At 48.9% G+C, this 24300-nt stretch overlaps 1 protein-coding gene across 2 annotated transcripts in view; it reads left to right on the top strand.

Annotated features, from left to right (window-relative positions):
- Nucleotides 1-17053, top strand: part of FRMPD3 (FERM and PDZ domain containing 3) — a 68355-nt gene extending 51302 nt beyond the window's left edge. Inside the window, exons 13-14 of one of the 2 annotated variants that reach the window (XM_006050718.4) lie at nucleotides 10835-11656; nucleotides 13233-17053. In XM_006050718.4, coding sequence (XP_006050780.3) covers nucleotides 10835-11656; nucleotides 13233-16186 — 3776 coding nt within the window. In that variant the 3' untranslated portion in view covers nucleotides 16187-17053. The remainder of the gene's footprint in view (nucleotides 1-10834; nucleotides 11657-13232) is intronic. The other variant, XM_006050722.4, reaches the window with a different exon arrangement.
- Nucleotides 17054-24300: the final 7247 nt, after the last annotated feature.

Below are 24300 nucleotides of genomic sequence, written 5' to 3'. Positions count from 1 at the left end.
TGAATGAAAAAGGAAAATGGGGATGTGGGAAGGAAGGGATTACCTCTTGGGTTTTATCAGTAGTTTCCCCACAGGAGGTATTTCATTTATTCACTCAACAACTATTTCTCTAGTATTCACTATGTGCCAGGCAGTGTGGATACAGCCAGGAGTAACAGACATGGTCTTTGTGCTCGCCAAGCTTACAGTCCAGTGGGGGAATACAGACAGATGATGAAATGGATAATGTCAGTGCAGTAAGTGCCTTTGCATTTATTTAGGGGAAATTCAGCTGACACAACAGAACAATACCTGGGCTTGAGAAAGACTCAGACAGATGCCTGTTCTCCAGCTGTGGGAAATCCAGAGGCAGCTACCTTCTCTCTCCAGCCTTGAATTCCCTTGTATCCTGGGGAAATCCATGAAAATAAGGTTTGGGGGCCCCAACTGGGATGACAGTTGAAGGAACTCACTCTACGTTTTCTCTCATGGTTGTAAAGCAGTTTGGTCTAGTGAATCAAGTATTATGCTTAATGGCTACTACATAGCCCATGCATGGCTTACTGATTTTCATGAAGTTAAAACTCCATGACATGCACAGAGTGCTAAAGCTGGATTGAACATAACAGGCTTTTTTAATGATGAGTCAGAAAGAACATGAACTTATTCCAAAGCCTCTAGGTCATTATTATAACCAGTAGTGATTACTGGACTGTAGAATATAGCAAGGCCAAGTAATAGGAGGCTAGCTAAGTCAACATCCTGCTGTGTGTGTGTGTGTGTGTGTGTGAGAGAGAGAGAGAGATATACTTGAGCATATATAGGTAAAGAACCAGCCTGCCAATGCAGGAGACGCAGGAGATGCGGGTTTGATCCCTGGGCCAGGAAGATCCCCTGGAGGAGGGAATAGCAATCTGTTCCAGTATGCTTTCCTGGAAAAGTCCATGGACAGATGAGCCTGGCAGGCTACAGTCTGTGGGGTTGCAAAGGGTTGGACACAACTGAGCGCGCGCACACACACACACACACACATACATACATATATACTTATATAGTGATCTAGTTGGAATACCAGGCTTCCCTGGGGGCTCAGACGGTAAACAAGCCACAACAATGCGGGAGACCTCAGTTCAATCACTGGGTTGGGAAGATCCCCTGGGGGAGGGCATGGCAATCCACTCCAGTATTCTTGCCTGGAGAATCCCCATGGACAGAGAAGCCTGGGGGGCTACAGCCCATGGGGTCGCAAAGAGTCGGACACAACTGAGCAACTAAGCACAGCACAGTTGAATCACTATCCTATTTCTTTGCAAGCATTTAAGTTACCCTTGAGAGTAACTGAGTACAGAGGGCTAGACTAGGGCATCCCTCTTGGGGAAAGCTGATGAGCAATTTACAGCAGATTGAGTCTGAAAGGCATGCTGTCCCAGCCGTCAGCATATCATAGCTGACTTTACTGGCATCTGTAACCTTCTGTCCTGAGATGTGGGCTTTTCCAGGCATACTGTCTCTGCCACACAGCCCCATGCTGCTCCTTGGATCTGCACATCACAGCACCAAGTGGCAGGCTGTGTGTCACCTGGCCTTGACAACCTGGTGCTGGGAGATGTTTCCATCTTGCAGAGAGGGAAGCCACCTTTGGACATCAGGACCTTGGCTGAGAGAAGTCACCACCTGCTTAGTGCACATGCCCCTGGGACCCACCTCTGATGGCAGCTTGTTGCCAGGCTGGCTATGCTGATTATTCATCTGCCTCACAGGGAGTTAGCACCTGGTACATGGCTGAGCCCTGTGGACAGTGCCTGTGGGTAGAGACCTCCTGAACTGCTAGTTCGTGCTCCTGGCTCAGTGCTCCCCTAGAGCACTTCTTACCTAAAGCACAGAGGTCATTACATACCATTCTCCCGCTGACCTAGAGTTCCCTAGAGTCAGCCACTATGATCTAAATTGAACCCACTCAATGTGGTTACATTGACTATATGTTTAGAGAGGCAGCATGTGTGTGTGTGTGCTCAGTCGTGTCCAACTCTTTTCAACACCATGGACTGTAGCCCACCAGGCTCCTCTGTCCAGGGAATTCTCCAGGCAAGAATACTGGAGTGGGTTGCCATGCCCTTCTCCAGGGGATCTTCCCAACCCAGGGATCGAACTCATGTCTCCTGCATTGGCAGGCAGATTTTTTTAACCACTGACCCACCAGGGAAGCTCTTAAATTGGCCTATTTGACCATAAAAAAGGGATTTTTTTCTGGACTCTCAGTTCTATTCCATATGACCTATAATGTCTAAACTTATGCCAGTACCACAGTTTGAATTACCATTGCTTTGTAGTGAGTTTTAAAATCAGGACATATGAGTCCTACTTTGATCTTTTTAAGATTGTTTCGGTTATTCTGGATCTCGTGATTCCATGTGAATTTTTGAATTAGCTTGTCAGTTTCTACTTAGCTTGTAATTTCTACTTGTGGCTCAGCTGGTAAAGAATCCACCTGCAATGCAGGAGACCTGAGTTCGATCCCTGGGTTGGGAAGATCCCCTGGAGATGGGAACAGCAACCCACACCAGTATTCTTGCCTGGAGAATTCCATGGAGTATAGTCCATGGGGTTGCAAAGAGTTGGATGTGACTGAGTGACTTTCACTTCATTTCTATAAAGTCAGCTGGAATTCTGATAGGGACTGTGTTGAATCTATAGATCAACTTGGGAAGTATTGCTATCTTAGCAATATTAAGTCTTCCAGTCCATGAACACATAGTATCTTTCCATTTATTTAAATCTTCTTCAATTTCTTTTGCAAATGTTTTGTAGTTTCCAGTAGTTTCCAGTTTCTTTTATTAAATTTATACCTAAGTATATTATTTTTATGCTATTGTAAATAGAATTGTTTCCTAATTTTATTATCAGATTATTTATTGCTATTGCATAAACATACAATTGATTTTTGTATATTAAGTTTTTATACTGTAACCTTGCTGATATTGGGCTTTTTTTTGTTTTTCTGGCTGCACCATGTGGCATGCAGGATCTTAGTTCCCCAGCCAGGGATGGAACCTGTGCCCCCTGCAGTGGAAGCATATTCTTAACCACTGGACTGCCAGGGATGTCTTGCTGAGATGGTTTATTAGTTCTAATAGTTTATTAGTGGATTCCTTGGGATTTTCTATATATAAGATCTACAAATAGAAATAGTTTTACTTCTTTCTTTCCAATCTGGATGACTGTATTTCATTTTAATAATTGTCCTGGCAAGAAATCCAAGTATGGTGTTGAATAGAAGTGGTGAAAGTAGAAATCCTGGACTTTTTCCTTATTTTAGGGGGAAGCTTTCAGTCTTTCACCATCAAGTATGAAATTAACTTAGGTTTTTCACAGTTAACCTTTATCATGTTGAGGATATTTCCTTTTATTGCTATCTTGTTGAGTTTTATCATGAAAGATGTTGGACTTTGTCAAATGATTTTTTTGTGTCTATTGAGATGATCATGTGGTTTTTGTCCTCTATTCTATTAACGTGGTATATTACATTAATTGATTTTCAGATGTTAAACCAATGCGGCATTCCTGCAATAAATCCCTCTTGGGCATGATGTATAATTCTTGATATATGTTGCTGGATTCTGATTGCTAGTATTTTGTTGAGGACTATGTTATATTTTTTATCTATATTCATAAAGAATATTGGTCTGTAGTTCTCTTGTGTGATGTTTTTGTCTGGTTTAGTATCAAGGTAATATTGACAATCATAAAATGAGCTGAGGAGTATCTGTTCCTTATCATTTCTTGGAAGGGTTTGTGAAGAATACTATAAAGTACTTCTTTGAGCACTTTATGAAATTCACCAGTGAAGCCATTTTGGGCCTGGACTGACTGACTGATTGACTTGATTAATTTGGGGAGAGTTAATTACTGATTCAGTTTATCTTCTTGCTATTGGCCTATTTAGATTTTCTATCTTCTTAATTCAGTTCTGGTAATTGGTGTATTTTTAGGAATTTGTCCATTTTATCTTAGGTTATCTAATTTGTTGGCATAAGCTTATTCAAAATATTCACCTTATAAATGATTATATTGCTGATTGTATGATTATATTGTATATTAAGTCGCTTCCCTTCTTTTCACAGCTATTTGTAAGGCCTCCTCAAACAGCCATTTTGCTTTTTTGCATTTCTTTTTCTTGGGGATGGTCTTGATTTCTGTCTCCTGTACAATGTCACAAACCTCCATTCATAGTTCATCAGGCACTCTGTCTATCAGATCTAGTCCCTTAAATCTATTTCTCACTTACACTGTATAGTGATAAGGGATTTGATGTAGGTCATACCTGAATGGTCTAGTGCTTTTCTCTACTTTCTTCAATTTCAGTCTGAATTTGGCTATAAGGAGTTCATGATCTGAGCCACAGTCAGCTCCCAGTCTTGTTTTTGCTGACTGTATAGAGCTTTTCCATCTTTGGCTGCAAAGAATATAATCAATCTGATTTCGGTGTCAACCATCTGGTGATGCCCATGTGTAGAGTCTTCTCTTGTGTTGTTGGAAGAGGGTGTTTGCTATGACCAGTGCATTCTCTTGGCAGAACTCTATCAGCCTTTGCCCTGCTTCATTCTGTATTCCAAGGCCAAATTTGCCTGTTACTCCAGGTGTTTCTTGACTTCCTACTTTTGCATTCCAGTCTCCTATAATGAAAAGGACATCTTTTTTGGGTGTTAGTTCTAGAAGGTCTGGTAGGTCTTCATATAACTGTTCAACTTCAGCTTCTTCAGCGTTACTGGTCGGGGCATAGACTTAGATTACCGTGATATTGAATGGTTTGCCTTGGAAACAAGCAGAGATCATTTTGTCGTTTGTGAGATTGCATCCAAGTACTGCATTTCGGACTCTTTTGTTGACTATAATGGCTACTTCACTTCTTCTAAGGGATTCCTGCCCACAGTAGTAGTTATAATGGTCATCTGAATTAAATTCACACATTCCAGTCCATTTTAGTTTGCTGATTCCTAGAATGTCTATGTTCACTCTTGTCATCTCCTGTTTGGCCACTTCCAATTTGCTTTGATTCATGGACCTAACATTCCAGGTTCCTATGCAATATTGCTCTTTACAGCATCGAACCTTGCTTCTATCACCAGTCCCATCCACAACTGGGTGTTGTTTTTGCTTTGGCTCCATCCCTTCATTCTTTCTGGAGTTATTTCTCCACTGATCTCCAGTAGCATATTGAGCACCTACTGACCTGGGGAGTTCATCTTTCAGTTCATCTTTCAGTATCCTATCTTTTTGCCTTTTCATACTGTTCATGGGGTTCTCAAGGCAAGAATACTGAAGTGGTTTGCCATTCCCTTCTCCAGTGGACCACATTCTGTCAGACCTCTCCACCATGAGCTGGCCATCTTGGGTGGCCCCACACAGCATGGCTTAGTTTCACTGAGTTAGACAAGGCCGTGGTCCAGGTGATCAGATTGGCTAGTTGTCTGTGATTGTGCTTTCAGTCTGTCTGCCCTCTGATGCCCTCTCTCAGTGCCTACCTCTTACTTGGTTTTCTCTTACCTTGGATGTGGGGTATCTCTTCACGGCTGCTCCAGCAAAGCAGAGATCAAATTGCCAACATCTGCTGGATCATCGAAAAAGCAAGAGAGTTCCAGAAAAACATCTATTTCTGCTTTATTGGCTATGCCAAAGCCTTTGACTGTGTGGATCACAATAAACTGTGGAAAATTCTGAAAGAGATCAGCATACAAGACCACCAGACCTGCCTCTTGAGAAACCTGTATGCAGGTCAGGAAGCAACAGTTAGAACTGGACATGGAACAACAGACTGGTTCCAAATCGGAAAAGGAGTATGTCAAGGCTGTATATTGTCACCCTGCTTATTTAACTTCTGTGCAGAGTACATCATGAGAAACGCTGGGCTGGAAGAAGCACAAGCTGGAATCAAGATTGCTGGGAGAAATATCAATAACCTCAGATATGCAGATGACACCACCCTTATGGCAGGAAGTGAAAAAGAACTAAAGAGCCTCTTGATGAAAGTGAAAGAGGAGAGTGAAAAAGTTGGCTTAAAGCTCAACATTCAGAAAACTAAGATCATGGCATCCGGTCCCATCACTTCATGGCAAATAGATGGGGAAACAGTGGAAACAGTGGCTGACTTTATATTTCGGGGCTCCAAAATCCCTGCAGATGGTGATTGCAGCCATGAAGTTAAAAGACACTTACTCCTTGGAAGGAAAGTTATGACCAACCTAGACAGCATATGAAAAAGCAGAGACATTACTTTGCCAACAAAGGTCCATCTAGTTAAGGCTATGGTTTTTCCAGTGGTCATGTATGGATGTGAGAGTTGGACTATAAAGAAAGCTGAGCACCGAAGAATTGATGCTTTTGAACTTTGGTGTTGGAGAAGACTCTTGAGAGTCCCTTGAACTGCAAGGAGATCCAACCAGTCCATCCTAAAGGAGATCAGTCCTGGGTGTTCATTGGAAGGACTGATGCTGAAGCTGAAGCTCCAATACTTTGCCCACCTGATGCAAAGAGCTGACTCATAGGAAAAGACCCTGATGCTGGGAAAGATTGAGGGCAGAAGGAGAAGGGGACAACAGAGGATGAGAGGGTTGGATGGCATCACGGACTCAGTAGACATGAGTTTGGGTAAACTCTGGGAGTTGGTGATGGACAGGGAGGCCTGGCATGCTGTGGTTCATGGGGTGGCAAAGAGTCGGACACGACTGAGTGACTGAACTGAATGGATTCTTCCCCAAACTCTCCTCCCATACAGGCTGTCGTATAACTATATAAGTCTATGTTTTTAACCATTACCCTATAGTTCATCATAGTGGTCTAGATGCTGGGGGGATAAAAAAAAAAAAACTTCCAAATGCCTTTCAAATTCCAGTTTGACGGGGGCAATGAATCAGTGTTGCTTTTCACTAGAGCTTACAGCCATCACAAAACTGTGATGATGTCACTTAACAATGGAGCCCAAAATACATGAAGCAAAACCTGATTGAATTGAAAAGAGAAAAACACAATAAAACTGCGATAGCTGGAGAATTCAATACCCTAATTACAATAATGGATAGAACAACTAGGCAGAAGATCAGTGAAGAAACAGAGGACCTGAACAGCACCATAAACCAATTAGACCTAACAGAAATCTATAGAATATGTCATTTAACAATAGCAGAATATACACTCTTCTTAAGTACACCTGGAACATTCTCCAGGACAGACCATATATTATTAGGTCATAAAATAAACCTCAACAAATTTAAAAGGAATGAAATCTTATAAAGTATGTTTTTTGAGCACAACAGAAATAGAAAAAAAAAATAATAACAGAAAGAAATCTGGGAAATTCATAGGTACATGGAAATTAAATAAAGCATTCCTAAATAACCAATGGGTCAAAAAATAAATCACAAGGGAAACTGGAAAATACTTTGACATGGATGAAAATGAAGATAGAATGCATGAAAACTTATGAGATCTAACAAATGTAGGGTTTAGAGGGAAATTTATAAACACCTGGATTTAAAAAGAAAAAAAGACTTTATATCAGTTATCTGACCTTCCACCTTACAAAACTTGAAGAAGAGCAAAGTATGGGAATTCCTTGGAAATCCAGTGGTTAGGCCATGGGACTTTCACTGCTATGGCTCAGGTTTAATCCCTGGTGGGAAAACTAAGATCCTGTAAGCCACAAGGCATAGATAAAATAAAACCCAAACAAACAAAAGCAGTGAACTAAACTCAAAACATGCAGAAGGAAAGAAACAGTATCAGTTCAGTTCAGTTCAGTTCAGTCACTCAGTCATGTCCGACTCTTTGCACCCCCATGAACTGCAGCACACCAGGACACCCTGTCCATCACCAACTCCTGGAATGCACACAAACCCATGTCCACTGAGTCGGTGATGCCATCCAACCCTCTCATCCTCTGTTGTCCCCTTCTCCTGCCCTCAATCTTTCCCAGCATCAGGGTCTTTTCCTATGAGTCAGCTCTTCGCGTCAGGTGGGCAAAGTATTGGAGTTTCAGCTTCAATATCAGTCCTTCCAATGCACACCCAGGACTGATCTCCTTTAGGATGGACTGGTTGGATCTCCTTGCAGTTCAAGGGACTCTCAAGAGTCTTCTCCAACACCAAAGTTCAAAAGCATCAATTCTTCAGTGCTCAGCTTTCTTTATAGTCCAACTCTCACATCCATACATAACCACTGGAAAAACCATAGCCTTAACTAGATGGACCTTTGTTGGCAAAGTAATGTCTCTGCTTTTTCATATGCTGTCTAGGTTGGTCATAACTTTCCTTCCAAGGAGTAAGTGTCTTTTAACTTCATGGCTGCAATCACCATCTGCAGGGATTTTGGAGCCCCGAAATATAAAGTCAGCCACTGTTTCCACTGTTTCCCCATCTATTTGCCATGAAGTGATGGGACCGGATGCCATGATCTTAGTTTTCTGAATGTTGAGCTTTAAGCCAACTTTTTCACTCTCCTCTTTCACTTTCATCAAGAGGCTCTTTAGTTCTTTTTCACTTCCTGCCATAAGGGTGGTGTCATCTGCATATCTGAGGTTATTGATATTTCTCCCAGCAATCTTGATTCCAGCTTGTGCTTCTTCCAGCCCAGCGTTTCTCATGATGTACTCTGCACAGAAGTTAAATAAGCAGGGTGACAATATACAGCCTTGACATACTCCTTTTCCGATTTGGAACCAGTCTGTTGTTCCATGTCCAGTTCTAACTGTTGCTTCCTGACCTGCATACAGGTTTCTCAAGAGGCAGGTCTGGTGGTCTTGTATGCTGATCTCTTTCAGAATTTTCCACAGTTTATTGTGATCCACACAGTCAAAGGCTTTGGCATAGCCAATAAAGCAGAAATAGATGTTTTTCTGGAACTCTCTTGCTTTTTCGATGATCCAGCAGATGTTGGCAATTTGATCTCTGGTTCCTCTGCCTTTTCTAAAACCAGCTTGAACATCTGGAAGTTCAAGGTTCATGTATTGCTGAAGCCTGGCTTGGAGAATTTTGAGCATTACTTTACTACCGTGTGAGATGAGTACACTTGTGCAGTAGTTTGAGCATTCTTTGGCATTGCCTTTCTTTGGGATTGGAATGAAAACTGACCTTTTCCAGTCCTGTGGCCACTGCTGAGTTTTCCAAATTTGCTGACATATTGAGTGTAGCACTTTCACAGCATCATCTTTTAGCATTTGAAATAGCTCAACTGGAATTCCATCACCTCCACTAGCTTTGATACACGTATAAATATGTCTGAGTCCCTTTGCTGTCCAAGTGAAACTATCACAACACTGTTAACTGTCTATACTCCAACATAAAGTAAAAAGTTTAAGAAAAAAAAATACATAGGCTTTGTAGTCTCTCAAACCTGGGCTCAAATACAGACTGCCAGGTAATTCCCAGCTGGTCCAATGTTTAAGACTCTGAGTGTTCACTTCCAAGGTCCTGGGTTCAATCTCTGGTTGGGAAACTAAGACCCCAAAAGCTGTGTAGCATAACCCCCCCAAAAAAAATCCAGACTGCCATTTACAATTCATGTGACCTTGGGTAAGTCACAAAATGAATGGATCAGTTTCTTTCTCTGTAAAATGGGGATAATGATAGTACCTACCTCATTGGGTTGTTGTGAGGATTAAATTGGATCAGGTATATAGCCTTAGCCTAAGTTAGTGTTTGCCATCGGTCTGTCTGCTGATAGCAAAGGAAACTGGCATTGTCTGAGTATATTCTCACAAGTAACATGGGAAGGGGCCAAAAAAAAACAGCCTAAAAGAGAGAAGCCATTCAGAAAGAAAGCATTTGCTATGAATAATCCTCAGATCTACATACTTACCATTGTTAAATCTCCTCTGTGAAAGTCTTCTCTGATCATTCTAGACTGAAGGCCTCTCTCTCTTCTGTGAACTCCTCCTGCACTTACTGTCTCTAAAATACATTTGGTAGCGGACTTCCATGGCAGTCCAGTGGTTAAGACTCTGTGCTTCCAATGCATGGGGCATGGGTTCCATCCCTGGTCAGGAAACTAAGATTCCTCTTAAGTGAGGCATGGCCAGGAAAAGAAATACTTGACTAGAATATTTTGCCACATATACATAGAGCAGGCAGGCTAGCCCTGTATGAATACTGAGAAGTGATGTGATTTGAGGAATTGAAAAAAATGCTCCCCCTACTCTCCTCCCACATAATGTACATGCCAGCATCTCTCTCATATGCTTGACACATTCAGATGCCCCAAATTCTGCTAGTAGAGCTCTGTTCTTTTAGGTGCCCTCCATTGACCATCCTCTTTGAAATACACACTCTTGGAATTGTACTACCTGTTGTACACTTTCTCACTAAAGCACTACTAACTTGTCAGACTCAATTCCTTCTGCTAGAAGAGATACAACCTCACACAAGTATAACACAGGCTCTGAATAGACGGGGTTGGAGACTGACAGTTCCGAAGGAACATGAAACAAACCTCACCCGTACAGCTGACTCTTGGACCAGACATATACCCATGTAAGAGTCCAGCTGTGCCCAGACACCAAGGTGTTATCCCTACACCACCTCACCCCATGCCTTTTCCCATTGCAGAAAAGGCCCCCCATGGGGGCCCCCATTGCCCCCATCCCTGGGGGCTCTTAGCCACCCAGGCCATTCAGTTCTACTCACTCTACTTTCAGGGTCAGCAGCAGCCTGGCTGCCCCTCCCCTTATCTCTAGGAGCCAAATCATGCTCTTTCTCAGTACCCACCACCCAGCTGGGCACCAGAGACCCAGGCCCAAGACGCCATGTGAACTCAGCCACAGTCCTCAGCACCAGGACTCATCTGTTCATTCTCTTTCTGGGTTTAGATTACATGCACAGCGCCCACCGCCCTGTCACTGGGGGCCACCTGGGGAAAAAGGAGAGTAGTTATGTGGGCAGCGTGGGCACCAGCCCCAGGAAGTCGAGCCGCTGCACGCCCCCACCTGCCGACTCTGAGCTTGTCAGCTTTTGCTACCTCCACATGCGGGAACAAAGGAAGGAACAGGAAAGCCGGATGGATGTCAATGAAAACTTAATCTTTTTTGAGGAGACCAGGCCCCGGACCAAGTCTGACCCCACGTCCAAGAGCTCTGGCCAAGGTTATGAGGCGATCCCTGATGACTTTGATGCAGCTAGCCTAGACCACGAGCCCTGTGCCAGCAGGGCCCGCTCCTACACCTTGGACAATTCCCTTGGGGCTGAAGCCCTGAACTTCTACTGTGACTCTTGCAAAGCCAAACTCCAGGAGCAGCTGGGCCCTCGCAAAGGTGGGAGGTCTGGCTCCTCTCGTGACAATATGGTGGACTTGATGTCCCTCCCACCCCCTGGGAGTGAGGAGGAGGAAGAGGAAGAAGATGAGAGCACTTCGCTGTTGCCTGCCATCGCTGCCCCACCTCCTGGTTTCCGAGACAACAGTTCTGATGAGGATGACCCCAAGCGCCGGGCTGCCCAGAGCCAGGAGCAAGGACGCCACCTGCGGGGGCTCCTGTACGATGAGATTCCAGTGACACTGATTGACAGCGTGCAGACCCGGACAGTCCGAGATCATGCCCAGGAGCTAGATGATGCCCTGGTGTCCACTCTGCAGGCTCTGGAAGCCCTGGCAGCCTCAGAGGATGGACCACATCCCCCACCCCCACAGACTGCAGGTAACAGCCCGTTCCTCCTCTCTCTTGCCTCCCCTTCCTTGTCCCAGCCAGGCAGGGCCAGCAGGTGACATTTCTTCTTCCCAAGCAGAGGTCAAAGTTAGCGTGGTGTGTCAGGGCAGTGGATGGCCCAGAGGCAGTTCAGATAAGGTCAGGGGAGCGATGATGCTGTGACAGGGAGCTACTGCTCAGCCCCCACTACAGGTCTGGCTCTCACCATCCCGTCGCTTTGGAAATGTCTTGTGGATGGACCCCAGGGATTGGGGCCATGACAGCTACGGAGCCAGGCCAGGATGGAGGATCAGAGCAAAATTGTGAGAGAGATAGAAGACAGGCAAAGAGCATCCAGCATGCATGTGTCTGGAAGAAAAACAAAATGACCAACTAACTACGTAGGGACCTGGGATCAGAGGAGCCAGGAGCCATCACTGCTCAGGGCTAAGGCCTTTATCCTGCCTCAGAGTTTTGGCTCTCAGTCAGATGCACCCAAGTCCTGGCTCCTTCACCACTTTTCGGTGTCACCTTTGCTTTTCCAAGCCACTTAACCTTTTCTGAGCCTCACTTTCATCATCTTGAATGGATTTGAGAACAGTCCTATCTCATAGGGGTGTTGTGAGGATTAAATTGAGATCATTCCTGCCAAGTACATAAATACTTCCTAGTACATTGTAGGGTTTCAGTAGGTCGTAGCCATTGTTATTATTATTTGGTAGGCAAGCCATACAACATGCATGCTATTCCCTGTTATAGACCCACATACATCCATCTTCTAAACAAGCTCACATGTCTGACATGCACCCATAGCCACATGTACATCCTTCCTTCCATACACATATGCCTAAAAGAGGTCAATGCTGTAGTGAAAGGAAAGAAATAGGGAGGAAGAAGGCATATGGGAAAGCATGTGAGGCAAGGACAAGTGTGGACAGAAAGTGAAGCTATTGGGGTCAGAGGGAGCCTAGCTGACCAGGGCGAGCGTGTGCCTTTTCTGTCTGTAAGAGCATCCTTGGTGTTGGGCAGCCCCTATGTGTTCGGCCCCTAGGCCTAGCATGACTCTCAGAGTCTGGAGCTCCAAGCACTAGCTGCTCCCAGGCTAGAGGCCCATGTGGTAGCCAGAGAGAGGCCAAGGTCTGCTAAATGGTCTCAGCTGCGGGGACAGTAGGCTGGCCTGGCCAAATGAGGAGTGCCAGAGAGAGGGAGCTCTCTTTGTCAGCTCTCTTCAGGACAATTAACAAAAATTTCCTAGGCTGTTGAGTCTAAAAATAGTGATGATTATTAGCATGTTATGTTGCCTGTGATTTGCATGTTAATTTGCCATCAAACTGCCCAGATCTTCTCTCTGGCCTCTTTTGTTTCTCTTTTGGATTCCAGCCCTTCATCACCCCTCTCCCAGCTTGCCTCGCTTTGTCCCCTCCCTTCCCCGCTTCACACCCTCAGCCCTGCAGGCCCCTCAGGGCTGACTGGATTTTCCCAGCTTGAAATCCTGTTGACTAACCTTGACCCTCACAGACTGTCTACGTATGATCGGAAAGGACTTGACCTGAGTAAGTGCTGCAGAGCCCTCTTCCTGTCCCCCCAGGTCTGATTGTGCTGGCCACAATCACCCCTGAATCATCACTGGACTCGGGCCATGAGACCAACTCTTCAGAGCTCACAGACATGTCGGAGATGATGTCGGCCATGAAGCAGCACCAGAACACCACCTACTTCCTGGCCCAGCACCTCAACAAGGACAGCCTCCTGGCCCGCAAGGACCTGCCCTTCCGGATCCAGAGTTGTGCGGCCCAGGCTGTTCTCACGGCCCCTTATTCTCTCGGGCGCCCGGATCCCAACTCATCCCTCCACCCAGTGGTTGCAGGTCAGAGTCCCGGTCCCCCTGGTGCTCGGAGGAAGCTGCCCTCATCGGAGGCCCAGCCACAGCGTGAACGAACATATGCCCTGGCAGTGCACCCGGCACTGTCTCCACAGCTGAGTGAGCCGAAGAATCTGAGCCTGCTGTCCCCAGTTCCTGAGGACAAAGGGCCTGGCCACACTAGGGCAGGCCTAGAGATGTCACTGAGGGCGGCCACACCATCCCTTAGTGAAGAGCAGGTCTCTGAGCTAAGGGAGAATCTGCCCAAGGAGGTCAGGTTGAGCCCCAAGCTTATCCTGGACCCAAAGGGCAGCATGACCCCAGCCATCATCTCAGCTGCCCTCCAGCAGGTGGTTCACACTAAGAGCCTACCTGCCCCTGCCGGAGCCTTGGGGAACACCCCCAGCAGTGGGGAGAGAAGGCTAGAGGCCAGCATGGGGAGGTCAGAGGTCAGCCTAGTAAGGCCGGAAATTAGCACAATGAGTGGCAGTGCCACTAAGAATCTGAAGTTCAAAATGAGCCCCGGTGCTCCGGAGACCTCACGCAGTTCCCAGCAGCAGCTGAGCCCAGAGGTCTCTTCCAGCTCCAGAGCACCCACAGGCAGCCGAGCTGAGAGCCTGCACCTCTCCCCACAAGAGGACAGGCTGCCTGTTCAAACTTTCCCTCCCAAAACCTATCTGTCTCGAGTGAGTCGAGAGTCAGCAGGCAAGCAAGGTACCGGGGAGGTGGCAGGCAAGGGTGGGCCCGAGGGTGCCAAGCCTTCTGTGCACAAACAGGGCACTGTCTCTGGCCATGGGGAGAAGGGGCAGCTGGAGAGCACCCCCCAAAGCAGCAAACTTGAGGAGACCAGCCTGGTCCCCCGAGTCAGCTACCCCATGATTCTGCAGAGCCCCAGCTGCCCGCCACGAGGCCATAGCCCACTGAGGCCTCAAGCCGCCAACCGGCAGGTGAGCACTATGCCCTCCAGAAAGATCGAAACCACTCTCGATGGAGCCCAGTCAGCCTCCGAAGGCCCTGCCAAGCCCAAATCTTCCCGGGGTCCTTTCCGGCTCCGTAATTTATTCTCTGCCACCTTCCCAACACGCCAGAAGAAGGAGACCGATGAGCGGCAGGCCCAGCTGCAGAAGGTGAAGCAGTATGAGCTGGAGTTCCTCGAGGAACTCCTTAAGCCGCCAAGCCAGGGGGAGCTGCCAGGAGCCGAGTACCTGCAACCCCCAGCGCCAGGCCGCTGCAGCTGCCAGCTCCGCAGCAGCCCTGTGCAGCAGGGACCCGGCATGTCCCGTGAGCAGAGGCGCAGCTGCGATTGCAAGCGCATGTGCAGGGGGGCCCGGCCTCAGGCTCCCCAGACGCCAGTGCCCAGCCTCCGGGGCAAGGATCGGGACAGGGTCCCGCCTACCCAGAGGCAGCCAGAGGCCGGCCCAGGCTTGAGCCTTGACACCCCCACCAGTGTCAGGCGCATCCGCTCCACCAGCCTGGAGTCCCGAGAGTGCCGATCGGACCCTGAGAGTGGTGTTTCTTGCCTGACCACGTGTGCCTCCGGGGGCGAGTGTCTCGGAGCTCCCAACTACAGGAAACTGATGCGCCGCTACAGCATCAGTGAGCTGGACCAGGGTGACAGAGCCTCACTGACCTCAGACATCTATCCGCACCCACCCCTGGGCATGCTGCCCAGGGAGGCCAAGGAGGTAGAGGCGGGCCTCCCCCTAGGCGTGGGTCCCAAAAGCAAGTCGCTGGAGTCCCCGACCTTGGGAGACCCCTCCTACGTCCATGTCGCCCCTGAGACCAAAGGGCCCCGACAGATGGCCGTGTTCTCACTGCCAGAAGAGGTGTACCGGAAGCCCGCGGAGCTGGACGAGGACAGTGAGAGCGGCAAGTGCTGCTCCATCCGCTACTGCTTCTACTACCGCAAGTGTGACATGGCAGATGATGCCAGCGATGGCAAGGACGAGCTCTCGTACTCCATCCCCATGAAGATCCTGCCCGGCATGAAGCTGGACGAGCAGGTAGTGCCCGTGGTGAGCAGGACCCTGCAGGTGCTGGATGCCGCCACCTGCAGCAGCAGCAGCCCCGAGGCATCCCGCACCCAGGAGATCGACCTGCGGGTGTCCACCTTCGAGGGAAGCCTGGCCAAAATCAATGCCCTGCGGGCCCATGCCTATGGCCTGCCCGATGGCTTCTTGGCCGCCCGGCTGGACACCAACGAGCTGCTGACGGTCCTGCGGCAGTGTGTGGCCAGTCCTGAGGCCCGCGCCCCCAAGCCCTACGTCTCCCAGATCTCTGAATACAAACTGGAACTGGCTCTCAAGTTCAAGGAGCTCCGGGCCTCCTGCCGCCGTGTGGCCAACGTGGACAAGAGCCCCACGCACATGCTGGCGGCCATCACGGGCAGCTTCCAGGTGCTGAGCAGCCTCATTGAGACCTTCGTGCGGCTGGTGTTCATTGTGCGCTCTGAGGCCCAGCGCCAGGAGCTGCTGGCCAAGGTGGAGGAAGTGGTGAGGAACTACACCTTCCTGCTGCGCGCAGCTGAGGAGTCCACTGCCCGGAACCTTAACCAGCAGCAGCAGCAGCAACAGCAGGCAGCAACAGCTTTGGGGGCAGCTGGGGGCCACCCGCCAGGCTCCCCAACTTCAGCGACTGTTATGAGCACATTCACCCGCTCCTTAAAGACCCTTATTAAGTAGGCCATCTGCCCAGGCCTGCCCCCCTTCTCCAACCGTGGCCCCAGGTTTGAGCTTTGTGGTCTTTGCATCTTGTGGTGAGTATATGTGTCTGCTGGGCCAGTCAGGGCCCCCCTGAGTCCTCAGTCTCCAGGGACTGAGAAGTCCCTGGATTGGAGGCTGTCCCTGAGGGCTCCAGGCAGCTGCCACCCTGGGTATCCTTGCCCCTTCCCTGGCCTCTGGGCGTCACTGTGAGGGCCACGGCCCCCCCGTCACTACGCCCGTCACAGAGCTGTATTTTCTCTCTTCTCTAGGGCTGAGATGTGACGTCAGGTCCACTTCCTGCTCCATCGTGGGAGTCAGAGGGAGGCAGGCCTGAAGCCGGAGGCCTGTGGGTCTCGAGCTCCTCTTGGCACCTGTTCCCCTCCAGGGCCACGGCGGTGCCGAGCGAGCGGAGGGGAGAGGGCACACAGCCCAAATGTGCCCAAGCTCTCACTCACTCGGCAGGAGCCACCCTGAGGGCTGGTGCCCAGGTAGTGGGTCTGCAGAAAACAGCCACTCTGGGCTGTTGGTGGCCAGCTCTACATGCTGGCAGCCTTGGGAGCACTCGCCCCTGGGCCCAGTAGCTCCACACCAGCCATCCCCAAAGTGCCCTGTCCCTCGCTGACGGGCAGGGCAGCTCAGTCCACTAGGGAGCAGGCATCTGGGATTACCCCGCTCGTCCTGGGTAAGGTACCTGGTGACCATGTCTGCCCTGGGGAGACCCAGTGCAGGCCTCGGAGCCCGCCCTGCCCAGCCCGGCCCAGCACAGGGGCTGTCGCTGCCAGCACGCGACTCCTCTCAACATCTCTCTACCAGACAGACTGTCCTTAGGAGTCCGACTTAGCTACAGATTGGGGGTGGGGGGTGGGGGGTGGGGGGCAGGGGGTCGGGGGTGGGGGGTGTCGATGACTATATCTTAAACTTCTGGAAGCTAGCGTGATATGTTAATCCTGAGTATATGCTTTTGGCTGTGTATTGACCCTGTGGATTTGTCTCTCTAAGAAAAGAAGCTGAGCGCCTTACCCGGTGCAGTCCTGCACCTCTCTCTCTCCCTTTCTCTCTCTCTCTCTCCCCTCCCCTGGAGTTATCTGGAAGGGAATTCACACTGTTTCGCATTCTTCTTGACACACATCTGCTGCCGTCACCGTCCCCCCACAGTGTTCCTGGGAGTGAAGACACGGAGTCCCTACTAATTGCCCATTGTAGGGAACAAAGAAAGCCAATGTTTCTTCTGTATAGATTGCTTCTCATGCACCTCTCCATATTCCCCATTTCCCACATGCTCGTGCCCTGCGTCTGCCTCATTCATCGTTCCGTGAGGGGCTCATGTGAAACCTCCCGTTCTTATGTGAGTTTTATAAAGATGTACACTGTGCTCAACCCCCACCTATCCTTGGTACCCCCGAGTGTGATAAAAGACCCCCTGAGTGGCAATTCCTCCCGGCAAGGATTAGAGGAGCTTGTTCTGCAAAAGCCAGCGCCCCCCCCCCCCTTCCTTGCCTCTCCTCCCACAGGACCAAGTTGTTTAATGGGCCAGAGATGCAGCCAGGTGGGGAACCCTTGCCCCCACGACCACTGTGAGCCCACGTGCTGACATGGTCTCCCTCTTCTCCCAACCTCTTGATCCTGCCTCTTCACCACTTAGGCCCCGCCTGTGTCATTCATTCCACCACCATCCTTCACCTCTCCCTCAACCTCATGGAGAGGACACATTTTCTAATGTCTGTATATAGTATATATACTACATAAAATATATAAATTCTATATATATACTAATTTATGTCTTGTTTTTCAAACAAGAATGATTAAATCTATTCATCTTACTATCCCAATAAGTCTTTGCAGTGCCTCTGTGTGGGAGTCCTTGTGTCCTTGACTTGTTGATTGCTGGCAGCCCTCTGAATGCTCCCACTGGGCCCCTCACCCATCTATCTGGGCCCCGGTGGACAAGGAGAGCTGAGAACCCTGCTCTTCCATCCTCCCCTTTGCCCCTCTTAGAAGTCTCCTGTTGGTCACAGGAGTTGGATACTGTGCTCCTTTCACTTGACCCTGGGACCTTTGGCTCCACTGGCCACCGTGGCTGCCAGCAAGGGCAGCACAGAAACACCATGTGCTCTGTGCTGGGAGCATTGGGCAGCCTGGGAGTTAGGAGACAGGTTCAGGTCAGCTTTCAAGTTGCTTTGGGAAATGGGGCCTCTCCCTCTGAAACTGCTCCCAGTTACCTCAGAACTAGCCTGTATTTAAAGCTAGCCAATCCTTTGCAATGGCCTCTGGCAATTTCTAGGGACAGGGGTATTTCCATACAATAGAAGCAACAGGACCCTAAGCAGAGATGGTTTTTCAGAGAGTTACCTAATGGGGGGTGGTGATTCTATTTCTCCTGTTCTGGGTCCTTGTGGTAATCACAGGTTCCACAAGTCTATGAGATACCTTTGTGCCAACTAGGAAAAGTTTCTCCCTGCTGCACCCACCTGCCATGATGAATTAGGGGGGGCAGACCCAGTCCTCTGGGTGATGCTAGGCCTTTGGACACATAGCTTGGTAATTTCAGCCCCACTTGCTTCCCTGTCCAAGTTGTACATCCTATACAACTGTGTACAGCAGCCCTAATGAGTCACTTCCTCCCAAAGCTTGGGCACAGATGCTTTTTCTCATGTTTGCAAAGGTCATGGCTAAAGTGGTTTGGAAGCCACACCTGGAGGAGGAACCAGAGACAGCAGTCAGGCTGGGTGGCTCTGCATGTAGGAGGCTACCCAGGGTGACCTGGTGGCATACCCACCAGGGATACATCCCATGACATCAAGGTTGGGACTCTTGAAGTCAGTCCCAGTGTGAACAGAGGCCACCACTCAAAATGACCTGATTGGACAGTCCAGAAACTTGCGGTCCTGTACCACACTGGTAGCTCCTTATAGTCAGAAAGCATATCTTATTCAGTTTTATAGTCTGGGTGTGCACCCACACAGTACCTGCCTGGCACATAGTAGGTGTTCAATAAACATTTGTTGAATGAATGTGTTGAATGAGATGACTGCCGTGAGAGAGTCCTGCCAGACCTCTGACCCTCGTGAAAAAGGCCCTCTCTCTGGGAATGGCTAACCCTAGTCAGTGCAGTTGGATGAGGCCCAGCAGCCTGGCATCCTCCTATCAAAGATGAGGAGTCACGTTCATTACAGACTTTGCAATGGCCTCTGGCGATTTCTAGGGAGGGGTATTTCCGTACAATAGAAGCAGCAGGACCCTAAGCTGAGCTGACTTCTCTGGTTTTTCAGAGATACCTAATGGTGGGTGCTGATTCTATTTCTCCTGTTCTGGGTCCTTGTGGTAATCACAGGTCCCCACAAGTCTATGAGATACCTTTGTGCCAACTAGGAAAAATGTACCACAGACTCAGAGCTGAGTTTCACCAGTTACTTTCCAAAAGCTTCACAAACTCTCCTGAGGTGCTCAATGGACTCCTTTTCTCCTGACCTGGGGTGGTTCTCTGCAGTAGCTGGGAGACCTGGGTGGGGGTGGCACAGGCTTCTCCCCACAAGCACCTTCCTCACCATCTTTGGCCTGAGCTGGAGCCGGAAGCTGATCCTCTCCAGCCATCCTGTACCTGACACAAGTCCCCAGAGCCTGCCTCCTGCCTTTCCAACTTCAGGCCATTCGAGGAAAATGGGCTCACGCTACTGGCGTGGGCCCAGGATGCCAGTGGTGTTGGCACAATCACATTTTTTTTTCCAAACTGCTATCAAGACACTGTGGATCATAGGCAATTTCATCAACAATGAATTGAAAGGGGCCGCCTGAGCCAGAACTTCTACTGCCAAAGGGACCGGGGAGGATCGGCTACCAGCACTAGGAAGGGGTATGGTTTTCTGTCTTAGGATCAAATTTCTCCAAAGAGCCACTAGGATGGGAGTACTAACTCCATCCCATGCCCCATCCTGACAGCCTGGGAGCCAGACTGTATGTGTGTGTCTTCAGAGGAAATGACCCGTGAGGGTTCAGTCTCGGGTCTGGGCAAAATGTCCTGGATTCCAGGTGGGTTTCTTGGTTTCAACGCCCTGACTTGCTGGGAGCAACCATTACATGGAAACCATGGAGGCCTGACTTCTCACAGGTACAGAACTTCTTGTTTCACTTTGGGTTTCTGCTTCCCACTCATGATCACGGCCCACACACCACCAAGTCTGCAGGTGCTGCCCATGCTCCCAGTATCTCAGGGACACTGCCTGGTGCCCTCACCGACCTTTCCAGCTGCAGGTTCTGGACCTACCACTTAGCAGTGTGCTCACTGTGAGCTTCTTGCCCTCCCATCTGCGATGACTGTCCTTCCCTCTGCATATTGACGCCTCATTCTAATGTTCACTGCTTTGGCTGAAAGGAATATGAATAAGTTGGGAGCCTTCCACAACACAGAAAAATTTGATCCCTGCCTTTAAATGTGTGCGCGTGCACACACACACACACACACAAACGTGTATGAGTATCTACCCTATGCTGGGCGCTGTGTTAAGTACTTTACATGCATGATCTTATCGGGTTTCCCAGGTAGCGCTAGTGGTAAAGAATTTACCTGCCAATGCAGCAGACACAAGAGACATGGGTTCGATCCCTGGGTCAGGAAGATCCCCTGGAGGAGGGCATGGCAACCCACTCCAGTATTCTTGCCTGGAGAATCCCATGGACAGAGGAGCCTGGTGGTGGGCTACAGACCATGGGGTCACAAAGAGTCGGACACAACTGAGTGACTTATCACGCATGCACACATGCATGTTCTTATTTAAACTTTCAAAGATCCTTAGAGAGAAATACCACAAGCATATCCACTTTTCTTGGAGGAAACTGAAGCCTAGAGAGGTTAAGTCACTACCTTGGTTACACAGCTGGTAAGCAGTAAGCTAGCTGGTTTCTAAACTCAGACCAAGCTTTCACCTGCTACCCTGCAGTACTTAGCCTGCTACTGCTAAGTCACTTCAGTCGTGTCCGACTCTGTGTGACCCCAGAGATGGCAGCCCACCAGGCTCCACTGTCTCTGGGATTCTCCAGGCAAGAACACTGGAGTGGGTTGCCATTTCCTTCTCCAATGCATGAAAGGGAAAAGTGAAAGTGAAGTCACTTAGTTGTGTCAGACTCTTCTCGACCCCATGGACTGCAGCCTACCAGGCTCCTCCGCCCATGGGATTTTCCAGGCAACAGTACTGGAGTGGGGTGCCATTGCAGTACTCAGCCTAGCTCCAAATTACAGCCCATCCCCCTGAAAACAGAGGCACAGGCGCAGCCACACTCGTCAGAGGATGACCTATAACTGTTGCTCAAGGTACAGGCAGCGTGTGGGTCATTGGTAAGGTTGGGGTGGAAGGTGCAGGATACTGCAAGCCCAGCTGACTCTTCACCCGGTGGCCCCAGTGCCATGTGACTCTCAGAAGCAGTGGAGTCATATAGAGCAGCTGTGTCCAAAAAGTCACCATCATCAAAATGAGGGGAACACCCCTCCCCCATGTTCCTCAAATGGGAATCTAAGTTTCCTATGGGTATGACCCATACTCATTATGCACTGGCATTTTTCTCAAAGATTTTGCAGGCAAATACCACATGAATGATATATTTAACTTTTCAAAAATATTTATTTTACTTATTATTTTTTTATTTGGCTGGAGAGGGTCGTAGTTGCAGCATGCAGGATCTAGTTCCCTGACCAGGGATTGAACCACTCCCTGCATTGGGAGTGCAGAGTCTCAGCCACTGGGCCACCAGGGAAGTCCCTATCTTCAATGTTTTTATGTAAAACTTTGGAGAGGAATGAAGAAGTTGAACTTCCTGTAAAGAAAACATATCATTTCAAAAGACACTCGAGACGCATGGTTGATACTTCTGGCTTCATTACCATGTCTACTGCACCAGCCTCCAGGTTCACCCTTCTCTACCCCTAGATGTGCATTGGTGAAAATGCTGGACACGCTCTGAGTCCATCAGATGAACTATATAGTGATGCAGGCCCCAAGGGGAGGACAGCTAAGGCTCACCTATTTCTGTGCATCTGGGCCCTGGCGGTCAGGCACCTCTTTGGGTATGAGAGACCTGGCATGACAGAGTGCCAGGAAGGGGCGCCAGGAGGAGATTGAGCACATTATCAAAGTCTCCTTCTCAGCCCCAGTGTTGCCTCTGACACACTTTAGCACAGGGTCAGTCCCATGATTTAGTGGTAAAGCATCTGCCTGCAATATACAGGAGACATGGGTTTGATCCCTGGGTCTGGAAGATCCCTGGGGGAGGAAATGGCAACCCACTCCAGTATTCTTGCCTGGGGAAATCCCATGGACATAGGAGCCTGGCAGGCTACAGTTCATGGGATCGCTAAGAGTCAGACATGACTTTGCAAATAAACCACCAACCACAGCCCTGGGTACAGACAGGGAAGTCAGATTCTATGCCACCCAAAATTTCTTCCTCTGCAATGAGCAGGCAAAGCAGGGTGGCCATGTGCGTAAGGTGAGTGGTTTCCCCTATAATCAGGGCTTGGTTCTATTTTCAGCCTGGCCGCTGACTTGCCATCTGATGGGGGTACAAATCATTTCTTCTCTTTGGATCTCTTCTCTAAAACGAAGATGACTGAGTCTTCAGCCTCCCTCTGCAGCTGTGAGGATTAATGAGGTGGTACTGAAAAAAACAGCTGTAAAAAGTCCTAGCTGTAGAGCTTAACAAGTGCAAATCGAACTGCTCCGTTTGCAGCCAGTCCACAGAAACTAATTAAGCTTGTACCAAGAGCCTGGCACTAGGAAATTGGGTGTCTATCTCCTTCAAATATCCATTATTTTCTGACAAAAACCACCTTCCCCTCAAAAAGGCATGTGTGAGGTCTCTGCCCTCTCGGGCCTTTCTTTTGAAATTGGGAAGCCCACCTGCTCTCTCAGTACACACTCCCATCCAGGACCCAAGGCTCCCTGTCAGGCACACCCAAAGCTCTTTTCAGCCAGAGAAACTTGAGCTTCTCATTTTTTTTTTCCCCAACATTCAGGCTTAGTTCACAGGAAACAACTTTCCATTTCAAATTCTTAGCCAGCTTCTCAGGGACAGCTTCGAGTTCTTGCTGCAGGGCCTGTGTTTAGCTCCTGTGCATCCCATTCCCACCTTAGAAGTTTGCCAACCTATGGCAGTGGGCCAAGGGCAGCAGGAGAAATGATTTTTGAAGACCCATGGGGGCAGGGGGTGGGGAGGCAGTTCAGCTCCCAGATCATAGCAAGACGGCTTAGAAGGCAAAGCTGGCTTTGGTTCCCACCCCCTGGTTCTTTCCCCACCCCTGGTTCTCCCTTGCCAGGACACTCTGGGCCCTCAAGCATTCTTCTAGCTTGTCAATGCCCTGCTGCTGCTAAGTCGCTTCAGTCGTGTCCGACTCTGTGTGACCCCATAGATGGCAGCCCACCAGGCTCCCCCGTCCCTGGGATTCTCCAGGCAAGAACACTGGAGTGGGTTGCCATTTCCTTCTCCAATGCGTGAAAGTGAAAAGTGAAAGTGAAGTCGCTCAGTCGTGTCCGACTCCTAGCAACCCCATGGACTGCAGCCTACCAGGCTCCTCCATCCATGGGATTTTCCAGGCAAAAGTACTGGAGTGGGGTGCCATTGCCTTCTCTGGTCAATGCCCTACATGGTAATAACCCTCTAGGCATTCCCCCCCCTACAAAATGACCTCTTCCTCCTCTTCCTCTCCCCACATAAAAACTAGTATTACAGGCCTATGTTTTGTTTCAGAGCCATCTGATTAACACAATTTATACCATACAAATCAATTTATACCATGCCTCATGGCTTCCTACAAAGCTAGCTTTAGTGATAACCAATGCAGGATGCAATGAATGTGATATTTGAATTTGTATGCATGCCTGTGACCTAGGTAACATGGCCATTGGAAATCCCTTCTCTCGGTTATGGCATTATGCCAGTGGGGATGGTCTAAGCCACTGAGGTAAACAGAGTTCTCTTTGCCTTCTCTAGAATCCTAATCATTCAATCCCTCAGCCTGTCTACTTGTAAACTCAGAAACCCACCCATCTCTCCCTACCTCATATAAAAAATATTGGGGTGGGGGGGCAAGCCACACAGCTTGTGAG

Source organism: Bubalus bubalis, chromosome X (assembly GCF_019923935.1).
Source record: "Bubalus bubalis isolate 160015118507 breed Murrah chromosome X, NDDB_SH_1, whole genome shotgun sequence".
In the NCBI taxonomy this organism is placed as follows: Eukaryota; Metazoa; Chordata; class Mammalia; order Artiodactyla; family Bovidae; genus Bubalus; species Bubalus bubalis.
This window is presented reverse-complemented; position numbering and strand designations above follow the sequence as displayed.